The sequence below is a fragment of the Tupaia chinensis genome, unplaced genomic scaffold (genome assembly GCF_000334495.1).
Source record: "Tupaia chinensis unplaced genomic scaffold, TupChi_1.0 Scaffold000567_1, whole genome shotgun sequence".
NCBI lineage: Eukaryota > Metazoa > Chordata > Mammalia > Scandentia > Tupaiidae > Tupaia > Tupaia belangeri.
In genome coordinates, this window is record NW_006160080.1 from 2,370,347 (window position 1) to 2,383,673 (window position 13,327).

A 13,327-nucleotide genomic window follows, 5' to 3' on the forward strand; every position below is an offset into this window, starting at 1 on the left:
TTCTAATAACCTGGTTGCTTCTTAACTTCTCTTTGGTCATCATGGCATTTAGCAGCAGATTGCCTTGTAGATGAAAATGTGAGGTTCATGTTGAGCAGGGAAGGGAGGAAATAATAAAAGGAGGTGGTATTATTGAAATAGTGAGAGCTGACGGTCCAGCTCATGGCCCTTATTTTACCAGCAGACTCAGAAAGCCATGACGATTCCATGCTCGGAATCACTTCACTGGGGAGTGAGGCACGGGTGGGCGGGCTGCCGCAAAGACTTAATGGTTAATCAGATTGAGCTTTCTGATTTGCCATTTAGGGACCTTTCAACTTGAGTAGCCTGATTGAGTCAATAAAGTTTGCTATAGCAAGATTTTTCCGGGACCTGCTTTAGTCATTGGTAATTAACACATAAGTGGTCTGTATCAGTCATTTACAGTGTTCCTAGAATATTAGACCTCAGGAAGTCCTAGGAGAGTCACGGCCATGAGCCATCAGCCATGGTATTTTGTTTCTGCTGCAGGAACTAAAGGACAGGTTTTGGAAGGTTTTATCTTTCTTGCAGACTTCAATGCTGGAACGATATTACCAAAACATATGGACTGTGCTCAGTTACCTAACCACAGCTAATCAACGATTGCTGACTGAGTGTCTGTGCTGCGGCTTGTGGTGGATTAGGAAGGAAGGGAGAAGAGGAAGAAAGAGATTATAGAACGAAAGAAAGAAAAGAAGGAAGGGATGGAAATTATTCTCAGCGTCTTTAAAAGGCAGCTAAACTACAAACGAGGCTGCACAAGGTGGTCGCCCAATGAGGTGGACAAACATGGAAGCTCTTGAGAGCTTAGACAAAAGCAGTGATGATCAGGAAAGCATCAATGAGAGGTGATATATGAGCCAAAAAAGATTCTAGAAGCTGGAGTGACTATTAAATAAGCTTGTGGGTTTCCATCTCCAGAGTTTCTGAGTCAGCAGGTCTGGAGTGAAGTCCAAGCCCTCATGTGTCTAACCAGTTCTCAGGTGACGCTCATGTTGGTGGTCTGGAAACCAGACTTGGAGAACTAGAGGTCTGAAGGTTTAAGGTATGTGGAAGGGAGAACGCCATTGAGGGTTGAGATGAGTAAGAGGTTAAGAGAAATAAGGTGGGATAAGGAAGACATATTTAGAAGGATGCTGAAGCGAGTGGATTGTATAATAGACGAGTGGGAGAAAAAAAAGTCTAGAATTTGGGAATTTATCCTGTAGGCAAAGGGAATCATGGAATGTGCTTAAATAGAGATGTGATGTGGTGGAAACTATTTCAGGACCCTTTGATCTGTCAGCAGTATATTCCATGGAATGATGCAGGACAGGAAAGGAGATGGATGCAGAAAAGACATAAAAGCTTGTGTTTTTATTTATTTGTTTCAAAATCTATTTATATGCCATTCTTTACAAACAGAGGTGAGGGGAGAAGTGTTTCTTTGGGGAGGGGGTAAATTTTGGTGAGAAGCATGAGCCAGCAGTCCTCTTAGAAAAGAAGACAGAAGCAGAGTCTGAGCTTGGGTCTTCCATTATTCAAGTTTTCCTAAAAAGTGACAGCATGGAATTCCTCAAGTCTGCTCAGAGTCTGTGCCAATTTGACGGGAGAATCTGCATATTTTCAGGCAGTAAGTTAATCTGTGATGGCCTTCAATCCAGGAATGAGGAATTTTCTGTTTATAGTTTTGATTCCAAAAGGATCCAAGTTTGTCCCACCCTGGAAGTGCGTCACTAAGGGGGAATTTTCAGTGTTTAAAAATGTTGTTTAATAAGATCACATTCAATTTTCTTCTTTTTTGTTTTCCTTTGTGAAGATAGATGTGATCTGTGTGACACTGATCCCATGTCAGTCAAGAGAATTGGGCTGTGAGGACCCACACATGTAAACACACACATGTGTGCATGCACGTGGACACACACACACCATTGGGCAACAGCTCAGGGCTCTGCTCAGGCATATTTGTGCATGAAGTAAAGTCAATGTCTATGAACCTCAAAATCATCTATTGGGAACCTTTGGCAAGGTAGATGAGGGCGACAAAGGTGAGGACTTGGGAAAAAAGTCCAAAGAGGCTCTTTCAATGACTAAATTATTTGACATTGATGTAGCCAACTGTGAGGCACGGAGGTAAGTCCACAAGCTCTGCCTGAAGTATCCTACAGACAACGTGGGGTGGATAAGGTTGAAAACAAGCCTCTGGCATCTCCAAGTGTCCCTAGGCCTTTGTCCCCTTTGTTTCTACCATTCTTGGCAACCCCTCTTCTCCTCTGTGGTTCTCCCTCACCCCATTTCCTGCTATTTTCCTTCTTCTTCAGCCACCACCCAGCTCCCTGTGGGCTGAATAATAGTTTAGCTCAATTTTTTTAAAAAAATGTTTTGCAATACGATCTTATTGCTTTTGTTCTCTGCAGCTAGAGGGGTGGTGGCCTGTCCCAATTTTAAAGAGGCAGGAAAAATAGGGATAATGGATCAAGGGATTTTTCCAGGGATGAAACAAATAAGACCAGCATCCATTACTTTTTACCCCAGCAACTGAAATAATACAAGAGCTAGATTGTAGTAGTTATTTAGGAAAGAACTGAAAAACATCTTTTTTTTTTTTTTGATTCTCGTGTAATGAAATGTGGTAACAGACAAGATGGCTGTGCCAGTTTTTAATTCAGTGGAAGTTTTGAACATATTTCCAATTTCTTTGTCACATCCCCAGTTTTCTCATGCATAAAATGCAGTGAGTACAATAATTAGTATCTACTGTATAAGGTCACCATAAGGATTAAATCATTTAAAGCATGTCAAGCACTTAGAACCGTACATGGCATCTAATAAGCACTTGATAAATTTATTATTATGATTATGATTATTATACCAGCAACAATTTGTTTTAAGGTGAGAACCTCAATATTAAATATTTCAAAACCGTATACTCCAGAAGCCTTGATGAATAAGAATCCTACTAGTTTGTGTGAAAACCCTCTTAGAATGACAATATAAGGGGTAGGATTGAGTGAAGGAGTGATCCACTACTCTCTGTGACACTTTGGCAATTAAACACTTCATTTCTGTACTTGGTTGATACAAAGGGCTGGGTGTTTCTAGGGAAATAGGACAAAATGTTGCAGGTGCCATGCCTGCTTCTATCTACCTGTACCCAATTATAGCAGAATTCACTTCCCAGTCACTGGGAAGCCAGGCGTGTACTTTTATCAGGCTCTAATGTGACACCATATCTATCTGTGACTGCTAAGGCAGTCAATCTTACTAGTCACATCCGAGTCATCTCTCAAATATAAGCTCCCCTTACATACTCCCTGTCAAGGATTTCTTTCCTTTGCTTTTCAACTTTCTGGCTCTTCCTGACCCTCTCAATCCTTTCCATCTTGTCTCCTAGAATTCCAGGCCCGCTTCTATAGCAAGCAACCTTGTGTACTCCCACTCCTCTACCATCCATTAATAGTGTTCATTCAAATCTGGATCTTCCAAGAAGCTCTATTGCCTAAGGCAGATAGTATTTATTCTACTGGGTTTCATGGAGATTATCATCATTATCCACCTGTCCTCCCTACAAATTACTGTTCCTTCACTTGTGTATAAAAACCTCTGGGACCAGCAGGAGGTGTAGTGGTTAAAGTGCTGGACTCCCACATGGTGGACCATGGTTCAAGTCCCATCTTGAAATTCATGCCAGTCATGTGTGCTTGCCTGAAATCCTGACAGGAGAATAGAGGAGAAGGGATTGTAACAAAGCCATCTTCCCCGCAGGGGTGATTTCTTATGTTCTATCACTCTCTCCAGTGGACACATGTGCCCCTATAGCAAAAATTTCTCAAAATAATAATAATAATGCAAAAAAGAAAAACTCCAGAAAGCAAAAACTAAAAAACCTCCCAGAGAGCTTCTGCTTTCAGGAAGAAGAAGCAGGTATACTTTTCCCTATTCTTCTTGCTAAGAACAACCAAAAACCCTGGATATTATCTATAAAACAAACATGAAAAGACTCTAAAAGGAGAAAAGAAGAAAGCAGACCATATAGGGATCTCATAACATGAGGGACAATACGGTAGAAAATTCTCTGGGTTTTCTTCTTGCCTTGTGTATCTCAGATGTCAACCTGAAGAAGCCGGCAATTTGGAAACACCAACAGTATATTAAAAAAAATTTATGCAAAAGTCTGCTCTTTCTAATCAAAGTACCAGGGAAGTGCCTAACAAGACAGAATCTTTAGAACATAACCACTCTACTCCAGCAAACACCACAGAAAAAAGTGTGGTCTCACCCCAGGAATACCAGCAGAGGCTGAATGAGGAGTCTAAACTTCCACCATTATTCATTTGTTATAAGGCCCCCTTCTCACCAGGGTGGAGTCATAGCTTTCATGCCCACTGGCTGATAACAAATACACCACCCTTGTGGGAAGCCTAAATCCCTACCCTTACCTGGCAGTAATGAGATACCCTACTAGCCCCCACTCCCACGCCCCCCAACTGGTGTCAGAGGAGGCTTAATGGAGAGTCAGAACTTTAACCATCATTCAGCAGTAATAAGGCAACCACCTCAAAGTGTTAGTGGAAGCTATGTTAGAATTCCCCTCAGATGACAACAGAGACTAAGTGGGGAATCTGTACTTCCATGCTCACCTAGGGGGAACAAGGTGGCATTCTTATTTCTCTACTTCCCCTGCTAGAGCAGTGCCAGAGGAAGCCAGCTAAATTGGAAGATTTAAATAAGACCCAGAGTATCATAAGTATTCAGATTTCAATTTTAAAAATGCCTGTCATACAAAGAACCATGAAAATCTCAACTTGAATGAAAAATACAATCAATAGGTGCTGACACTAAGGTGGCTATGATGTTAGGATTATAGGATAAAGACATAAAAGCAGCCATCGTAAAAACTCTTTGATGAGCAATTACAAATGTGATTAAAACAAATGAAAAAGTAGAAATTTCAGCAAAAGAAAAAGATATAAAGAAAAACCGAATGGTGATTATATAGCTGAAACTGTAAGAACTAAAAGAATAAATTCAATGAATGGCTTCAATAGCACAATGGAGAAGACACAGTGAACTTAAAGAAAGAAAAAATAAATATCACCCAATCTGAATAATGAGAAAAAATAGACTGGAAAAAAATGAACAGAACTATAACAACATAGGTAGTATTTGGGTTATGGAAGTCCTAGAAGAAGAGGAGAAAGAGGAAGGCTTGAAAAAATACCAAAGAGGGGCCAGCAGGTGGTGGTACTGGACTCCCATATGGCCAACTGTGGTTTGAGTCCTGGACCTGTTGGCTTGTTTTCTCTCTCTCTCTCTCTCTCTCTCTCTCTGACTCTCTCTGGCCAAATTACAAAATAATAATAAAATATCATAAAATTAAATAAATAAAGTCTTTGAAATTATAATTGACAAGAGAAATAGAAAAACCAACAATTATATTTGGAAACTACAATACCCTTCTCTCAATAATTGATTGAATATTTAAATAGGAAATCAAACAAAGATATTTTAAAAAAACTTGGCACCACCAACAACCAACAGGATATAATAGCCATTTATGCAATACTCCACTCAACAACAGAGGAATACATATTTTTTAACTGCCCACAGATTATATATCAAGATAGACCATATTCTGATCACAACACAAGCTTTGACTCATTTTAAAAAGTGAAACTATACAGACTATGTTCCTCAATCTCACTGTCTTCAAATTAGAAACCAATAATTATATGATAACAGGAAAATCTCCAAACAGTCAAAGTGTAGATAACACACTTCTGAATAATCCATGTGTCAAAGAGGAAGTCACAAGGGGAAAAAAAACACTGACTTGAATAAAAATTAATATATACATATCAAAATATGTGAGGTCTGGTTATAGCTGGCAGGGGAATTTATAGCACTAAATGTTTATATTAGAAAAGAAGAAAAGTCGTGGGCAGCCAGTGGTGTGGTGGTTATGGTGGCTGAATCTCATATAGTGGACTTAGTTTGATTCAGAATACATGTTAAAGATGAAACTTACATGATTTGTTACTGTGAAATAAAAGAAGAAAAAAAAAAACTGAGATGATTACACGTTTGTCTCAGTACTTACAAAATCTGAATTGTCATGTACTAAGATGGTAAAGGCAGACTGAATGAGTTTCAGAGTTGAGATGATACAAATCAGAACTTAAGTTATGGATTAGAAATGCTTGATTTATCTCTTAGACTCCCAAGTAGAGATGCCAGAAGAGACTTGAGTAAATGAAAGCATGTAGACTTGAAGAGAGAAATATTTGATTGGAAATTTTTAAATTTGAGAACCATTGATACAGATATTAAACCTTGTATTAGAGGTAAATCATGAAATGAATATGAAGAAAAGTGAACCTAGAGATGGTCAAATATTAGGGAATTAGGGAGATCGTAAGGAGTAGCGGAGATTGAAAAAGTTCCAAAAAAATAAGGCTGAACCAATTTCAAGTGATATAGTGGAAATAGTTATGAAGGTGTCAACATATAGCTAACAGAAGGAAAAAGAGATAAATAATATATTGGGGAACATGAAGCAATCTGGTTGCTGTTTTGGTGGGTTACTGTGATGCTCATTCATTATGTATGTTTCAAACAGACAAAAACACAGGGAATAAACACAGAGATGTGGACAATTCATTTGAAAGATTTTTTTTTTTTTCATAAAGGGATGGAGGTGAGAGGAACTGTGGAGAGAACAGAATGAAAATCTTTGTAGACATGTATGTGTATTGTTAGTTTGTTCTAAAATGGGAAACATCCAGGGGTGTGTGGTGGTGGTAGAGGTGTCTGTTTGGTCCCTGTTGAGAGGAGGAAGAGGATGTGGTGTGTTGAGGGGAAATGTCTGCTGAAAACAAGCCTGCAGAGCATTTCCCAAAGTGTATTTTGTGAAATTAGCACTTACAGTGTTCTCTGCACCATACCTCCTATAGAAGATGGTCATGAGAATGGGAATAGTAGTAAAATATTTTCAGTGAAAAAGTTACTTGAATGTCTGCCGAAATGTTCAAGTTAACCACAAGAGAAACACTGTTAGAACACTAATGAGAGATCATGACACAGCAATCCTTTTGAATTTCTTTTTAATAATGTGTGAAACTTTTGACCAGCAAATGACATATGGTTACATTGCTGGACTCCCACATAGTCGACCGCAGTTCAAGTCCTGAACCTGCGGGGGGCTTTATCTCACGCTAGGCACATGTATGTGCATACCCAAAATTCTGAGAGGAGAATGAAGGAGAAAACATTGTGGCATAGACATTTTCCCCTGAGGGCAGATTTCTTGCTTTCTCTCCTTTCTCTTTGTCTTTCTGGCCAGTGAATGCGCCCTATAGTAAAAATATCTCTTAAAAAAATGTCTGACCCTTTACCTTTGATCTGACCTTCATTACCTTGATAACCATTTCATTTCTTAATTCAACTTAACTTTTTTAAAAAATGATGATATACAATTTATCTGTAGCATTTTACCTCTCAGGAGTATAACACACTTATTCACTCAAATAGAGGTACCCTTCTGAGTGATAAATTTACAAGTCTTCATTTTCTCTATTAAAATTCATTTCAATTAAAAAAAAAACTCCCAGAGAGCTTCTGCTTTCAGGAAGAAGAAGCAGGTATACTTTTCCCTATTCTTCTTGCTAAGAACAACCAAAAACCCTGGATATTATCTATAAAACAAACATGAAAAGACTCTAAAAGGAGAAAAGAAGAAAGCAGACCATATAGGGATCTCATAACATGAGGGACAATACGGTAGAAAATTCTCTGGGTTTTCTTCTTGCCTTGTGTATCTCAGATGTCAACCTGAAGAAGCCGGCAATTTGGAAACACCAACAGTATATTAAAAAAAATTTATGCAAAAGTCTGCTCTTTCTAATCAAAGTACCAGGGAAGTGCCTAACAAGACAGAATCTTTAGAACATAACCACTCTACTCCAGCAAACACCACAGAAAAAAGTGTGGTCTCACCCCAGGAATACCAGCAGAGGCTGAATGAGGAGTCTAAACTTCCACCATTATTCATTTGTTATAAGGCCCCCTTCTCACCAGGGTGGAGTCATAGCTTTCATGCCCACTGGCTGATAACAAATACACCACCCTTGTGGGAAGCCTAAATCCCTACCCTTACCTGGCAGTAATGAGATACCCTACTAGCCCCCACTCCCACGCCCCCCAACTGGTGTCAGAGGAGGCTTAATGGAGAGTCAGAACTTTAACCATCATTCAGCAGTAATAAGGCAACCACCTCAAAGTGTTAGTGGAAGCTATGTTAGAATTCCCCTCAGATGACAACAGAGACTAAGTGGGGAATCTGTACTTCCATGCTCACCTAGGGGGAACAAGGTGGCATTCTTATTTCTCTACTTCCCCTGCTAGAGCAGTGCCAGAGGAAGCCAGCTAAATTGGAAGATTTAAATAAGACCCAGAGTATCATAAGTATTCAGATTTCAATTTTAAAAATGCCTGTCATACAAAGAACCATGAAAATCTCAACTTGAATGAAAAATACAATCAATAGGTGCTGACACTAAGGTGGCTATGATGTTAGGATTATAGGATAAAGACATAAAAGCAGCCATCGTAAAAACTCTTTGATGAGCAATTACAAATGTGATTAAAACAAATGAAAAAGTAGAAATTTCAGCAAAAGAAAAAGATATAAAGAAAAACCGAATGGTGATTATATAGCTGAAACTGTAAGAACTAAAAGAATAAATTCAATGAATGGCTTCAATAGCACAATGGAGAAGACACAGTGAACTTAAAGAAAGAAAAAATAAATATCACCCAATCTGAATAATGAGAAAAAATAGACTGGAAAAAAATGAACAGAACTATAACAACATAGGTAGTATTTGGGTTATGGAAGTCCTAGAAGAAGAGGAGAAAGAGGAAGGCTTGAAAAAATACCAAAGAGGGGCCAGCAGGTGGTGGTACTGGACTCCCATATGGCCAACTGTGGTTTGAGTCCTGGACCTGTTGGCTTGTTCTCTCTCTCTCTCTCTCTCTCTCTCTCTCTGACTCTCTCTGGCCAAATTACAAAATAATAATAAAATATCATAAAATTAAATAAATAAAGTCTTTGAAATTATAATTGACAAGAGAAATAGAAAAACCAACAATTATATTTGGAAACTACAATACCCTTCTCTCAATAATTGATTGAATATTTAAATAGGAAATCAAACAAAGATATTTTAAAAAAACTTGGCACCACCAACAACCAACAGGATATAATAGCCATTTATGCAATACTCCACTCAACAACAGAGGAATACATATTTTTTAACTGCCCACAGATTATATATCAAGATAGACCATATTCTGATCACAACACAAGCTTTGACTCATTTTAAAAAGTGAAACTATACAGACTATGTTCCTCAATCTCACTGTCTTCAAATTAGAAACCAATAATTATATGATAACAGGAAAATCTCCAAACAGTCAAAGTGTAGATAACACACTTCTGAATAATCCATGTGTCAAAGAGGAAGTCACAAGGGGAAAAAAAACACTGACTTGAATAAAAATTAATATATACATATCAAAATATGTGAGGTCTGGTTATAGCTGGCAGGGGAATTTATAGCACTAAATGTTTATATTAGAAAAGAAGAAAAGTCGTGGGCAGCCAGTGGTGTGGTGGTTATGGTGGCTGAATCTCATATAGTGGACTGTGTAGTTCAAGTCCTGGACCTGGCAACTTGAAAAACACTCTGGGCAAGTTTTGAGTGTCCAAAATCCCTAGAAGAGAATGGAGGAGAAGGGATTGTAGTGTGACCACCCCCCCAGGGGGATGCTTTCTCTCTTCCTTTCTCTCTCTCTCTCTCTCTCTCTCTCTCTCTTTCTCTCTGGTGAGCATACGTGCCCTATAATAAACTAAAATAAATAAGTACAATTTACAAGAAGAGAAGAAAAGTCTCAGAAAAATCAATAATGTAAGCACCCACTTCAAGAACCCAGAAAAAAGCGAAATAAACCAAAACCAAGAAGAAAGAAGGAAATAATAAGAGCAAAAAAAAAAAAAAATCAATGGAATTGACAACAGAAAAACAATAGAGAAAATCAATGAAACAAAAACGCTGTTTTCTTTTTAATCAATAAAATTGACACAGCTCTAGTGATACTGACAGATAAAAAAGTGTGAGCACACAAATTACGAATATTGGGAATGAAGTAGGAATTATCACAACAGACCTTCAGCCATTAAAAGGGTAATAAGGAAATACTGTGAAAAGAACACACATACTTTTTGACAGTTAGATGAAATGGACCAAATCCTCAAAAAGCAAGAACCATTACAACTCCACCAGTAAGAAGAAAATAATTTGAATACCTCTACAACTATTCAAGAAATGAAGTTTGTAATTTTAAAATTCCACCAAAAGAAATCTCCAGGCATAGATGATTTCTTGGATAATTATCCAAATGATTAAAGAATTAACATAAATTCCATATAATCTCTTACAGAAAAGAGAACACTTTTCATTTCATTTTGATAAACTAGCATACCCTGAACCAAGCCAAAGCAGTACCAAAACAGAAACTATATTTCTAATAAATAGAGATATAAAAACACTTATTAATATTTTAGCAAATAAATTTGCCACTATATATAAAGACTTATACTCCATGACCTAGTGAAGCTTACTCCAAGGATGCAAAGCTGATTCAAATTCAAAAATCACTTAATGTGATAAATACCATAATAACAGGATAAAGAATAAAAACCATGTCATCATCTCAATAGATGCAGAAATGGCATTTGACCATTCAACACCCATTCATGATAAAAATTAAAATCTTAGAACTAGGAATGGAGGGAGAACTTTAAAGAACATCTATCAAAAGACTATAGCTAATATTATAGTTAATGATGAAAAATTTCTAGGATCAGGAAGATGAGGAAGAAGACAAGGTTGCTATCACAATTCTCATTCAACATATTAGTGAAAGTTCTAGCCCATGTAATAAGAAAAGAAAAATAAATATAAGGCATAGACACTGGAAAGAAAGAAGTAAAACTGTTCCTATTTAGAGATTACATGATTGTCCATGCAGAAAATCCAAAGAAGTCTACAAAATACTGCTAGAATGAACAAGCAAGTTCAGCAAACTAACAGAATGCAAGACAATGCATACAAAAGGTAGTTACAGCTCTATATACCAGTAATAAACATGTGAACATTGAAATAAAAATAACCACTATTTACAATCACTACAAAAGTTAAATACTTCTGTATAAACCTAAAAAGTATGTATGAGACTTGCTTGCTCAAGATTACAAAACACTGATGAAAGAAATCATACATGATATACATAAATGGAGAGACATAGAATGCCTATGGATTGAAAAACTCAGCATAGAAAAGATGTCAATTCTCACCAAATCAATATACAGGTTTAATGCAATTCTTATAGCTACTCAGCAAGACTTTTTTTTTGTAGCTATGGACAAGATTATCCTACAATTTGTATGGAAAAGCAAAGGAACTAGATCAGCTAAAATAACTTGTGGATCCCAGCAGATGGCATAGTGGTTGTGTCACTGGACTTCCATATGGTCAACTGCGGTTCGAGTCCTGTACCCGGCGGCTTCAAAATGCCAGATGCGTGTGCATGCATGCCCAAAACCCCAAAACGAGTATGGAGGAGAAGAGATTGCAGCATGATCATCACCCCACGTGATTTCTCACTTTCTGTGTCTCTGTCTCTCTCTGTCTCTCCAACGAGTGCATGTGCCCTATAGCAACAAATCTTTCAATAAATAAATAAATAAATAAAAATTTGGGAAAAAAGAATAAAGTGGGAGGGATTACTTTACCTAATATTAATGCTTACTAAATAGCTACTGTAATCAGAATAGTCTGGATTGGTGGAGCAATATCTCTCTCATATATCGATGGAGCATAATAGAGAACCTGGCAATAGACTCACATAAATATGCCCAACTGATTTTTCAACAGAAAAGCAATTCATAAGAGGAAGGATAGTCTTTTAAACAAATAGTGCTGCAGTAATGGAGCAACTAGACATCCATAAGCAAAAAGAAAAAATAAAACTCACCTAAACTTTACATATTTTATCAAAATTAACACAAGTGGGTCACAAACTTACATGAAAAACGTAAAACTATAAAACATTTTAGAAAATAAAGAAGGTCCTTAGCATCTAAGCTAAGCAAGAGTTTCTTAGACTTGACACCAAAAGGATGATATAATCTATAAAAGGAAAAATTGGTGAATTAGACTTTTTTAAAAAAATGTAAGATATTTTGTTTTCTTTTCATTTCTTTTATGCATTCAATAGCTTGCAAAGCTTGTAAATACATCACTTAGCTTGTAAAGTGAATTTCCCAACATGAATACATTTCACAGCAGTTTGGTTGGGGATACTATACACATTATCATCAAGAGATAATAACCCATTTCTATGTCCCATAAATGTCTTGCCTCTCTATTTTTCTCCTTGATGTCTTTCCTCACACTCTCCTCCTTCTCCCACTCTCTTCTCACACTGTATCCAGTATCTATAACCATTTTCCATGTTTCTATATCCTCTAGTCTTTCAGTTTCCACCGTAGAGTGCAGACAGTCAGTATGTATTAAATGGAGATGTGAATTAGACTTTAAACTAAAAGCTTGTGCTCTGCATAAATGCTGGAAGAGGAAGCAGGATAAGCTACAGAAAGAACTATTAGTAGTACCCAGGATATGTAAAGAACTCTTGAAACTCAACAGTTCAAAAGCAATCCATCTAATTATACAGTGAACCAAAGACATGAACAGACATTTCACTGAAGAGGATATAGAGAGAGGGCACATAAGCACAATAAGCAATATTCATCATGATGAACCATTAGGAAAATGCAAATTAAAACCACAACCAGATATCAGTGCACCTATTGGAATGACTAAAATAAACAATAGTGACATCACTAAATGCTGGCAACTGCTGACAAGGATGCAGAGAAACTGGATTGGTCAGACTACTGGCAGGAATGTAGAATAACACAGCTACTCTGGAAAATGGTTTGGCAATTCCTTTTTTGTTAATGAAGCATGCAACTATCCTATAATTCAGCAATTGCACTCCTGGGCACTCATCTCAGAAAAATGAAAACTTATGTTCCTGCAAAAACCTGCGAGTGTCCATAGTCTCTTTATTCATGATGGTCCCAAACTGAAAACAACCCAGATGTTTTGCCACAAGGGAATGGTGAAACAAACTATGACGCTTCTCAGAAATAAAAAGGAATTATTAGACACATACACAAAAAACTTGGACAAATCTCTAG

At 37.3% G+C, this 13,327-nt stretch overlaps 1 protein-coding gene across 1 annotated transcript; it reads left to right on the plus strand.

The window, feature by feature from the left end:
• The first annotated feature begins 6,841 nt into the window (after nucleotides 1-6,841).
• LOC102492205 (calmodulin-binding transcription activator 1-like) lies at nucleotides 6,842-7,036 on the plus strand. Its single transcript, XM_014591368.1, has one exon. The coding sequence runs from the start codon at nucleotides 6,842-6,844 to the stop codon at nucleotides 7,034-7,036; it is 195 nt and encodes a 64-aa protein (XP_014446854.1).
• The last annotated feature ends 6,291 nt before the right edge of the window (nucleotides 7,037-13,327 follow it).

Coding starts and splice junctions, on each gene's coding strand:
- LOC102492205 (XM_014591368.1), top strand. CDS start 6,842: ATGTGGTGTGTTGAGGGGAAATGTCTGCTGAAAACAAGCCTGCAGAGC.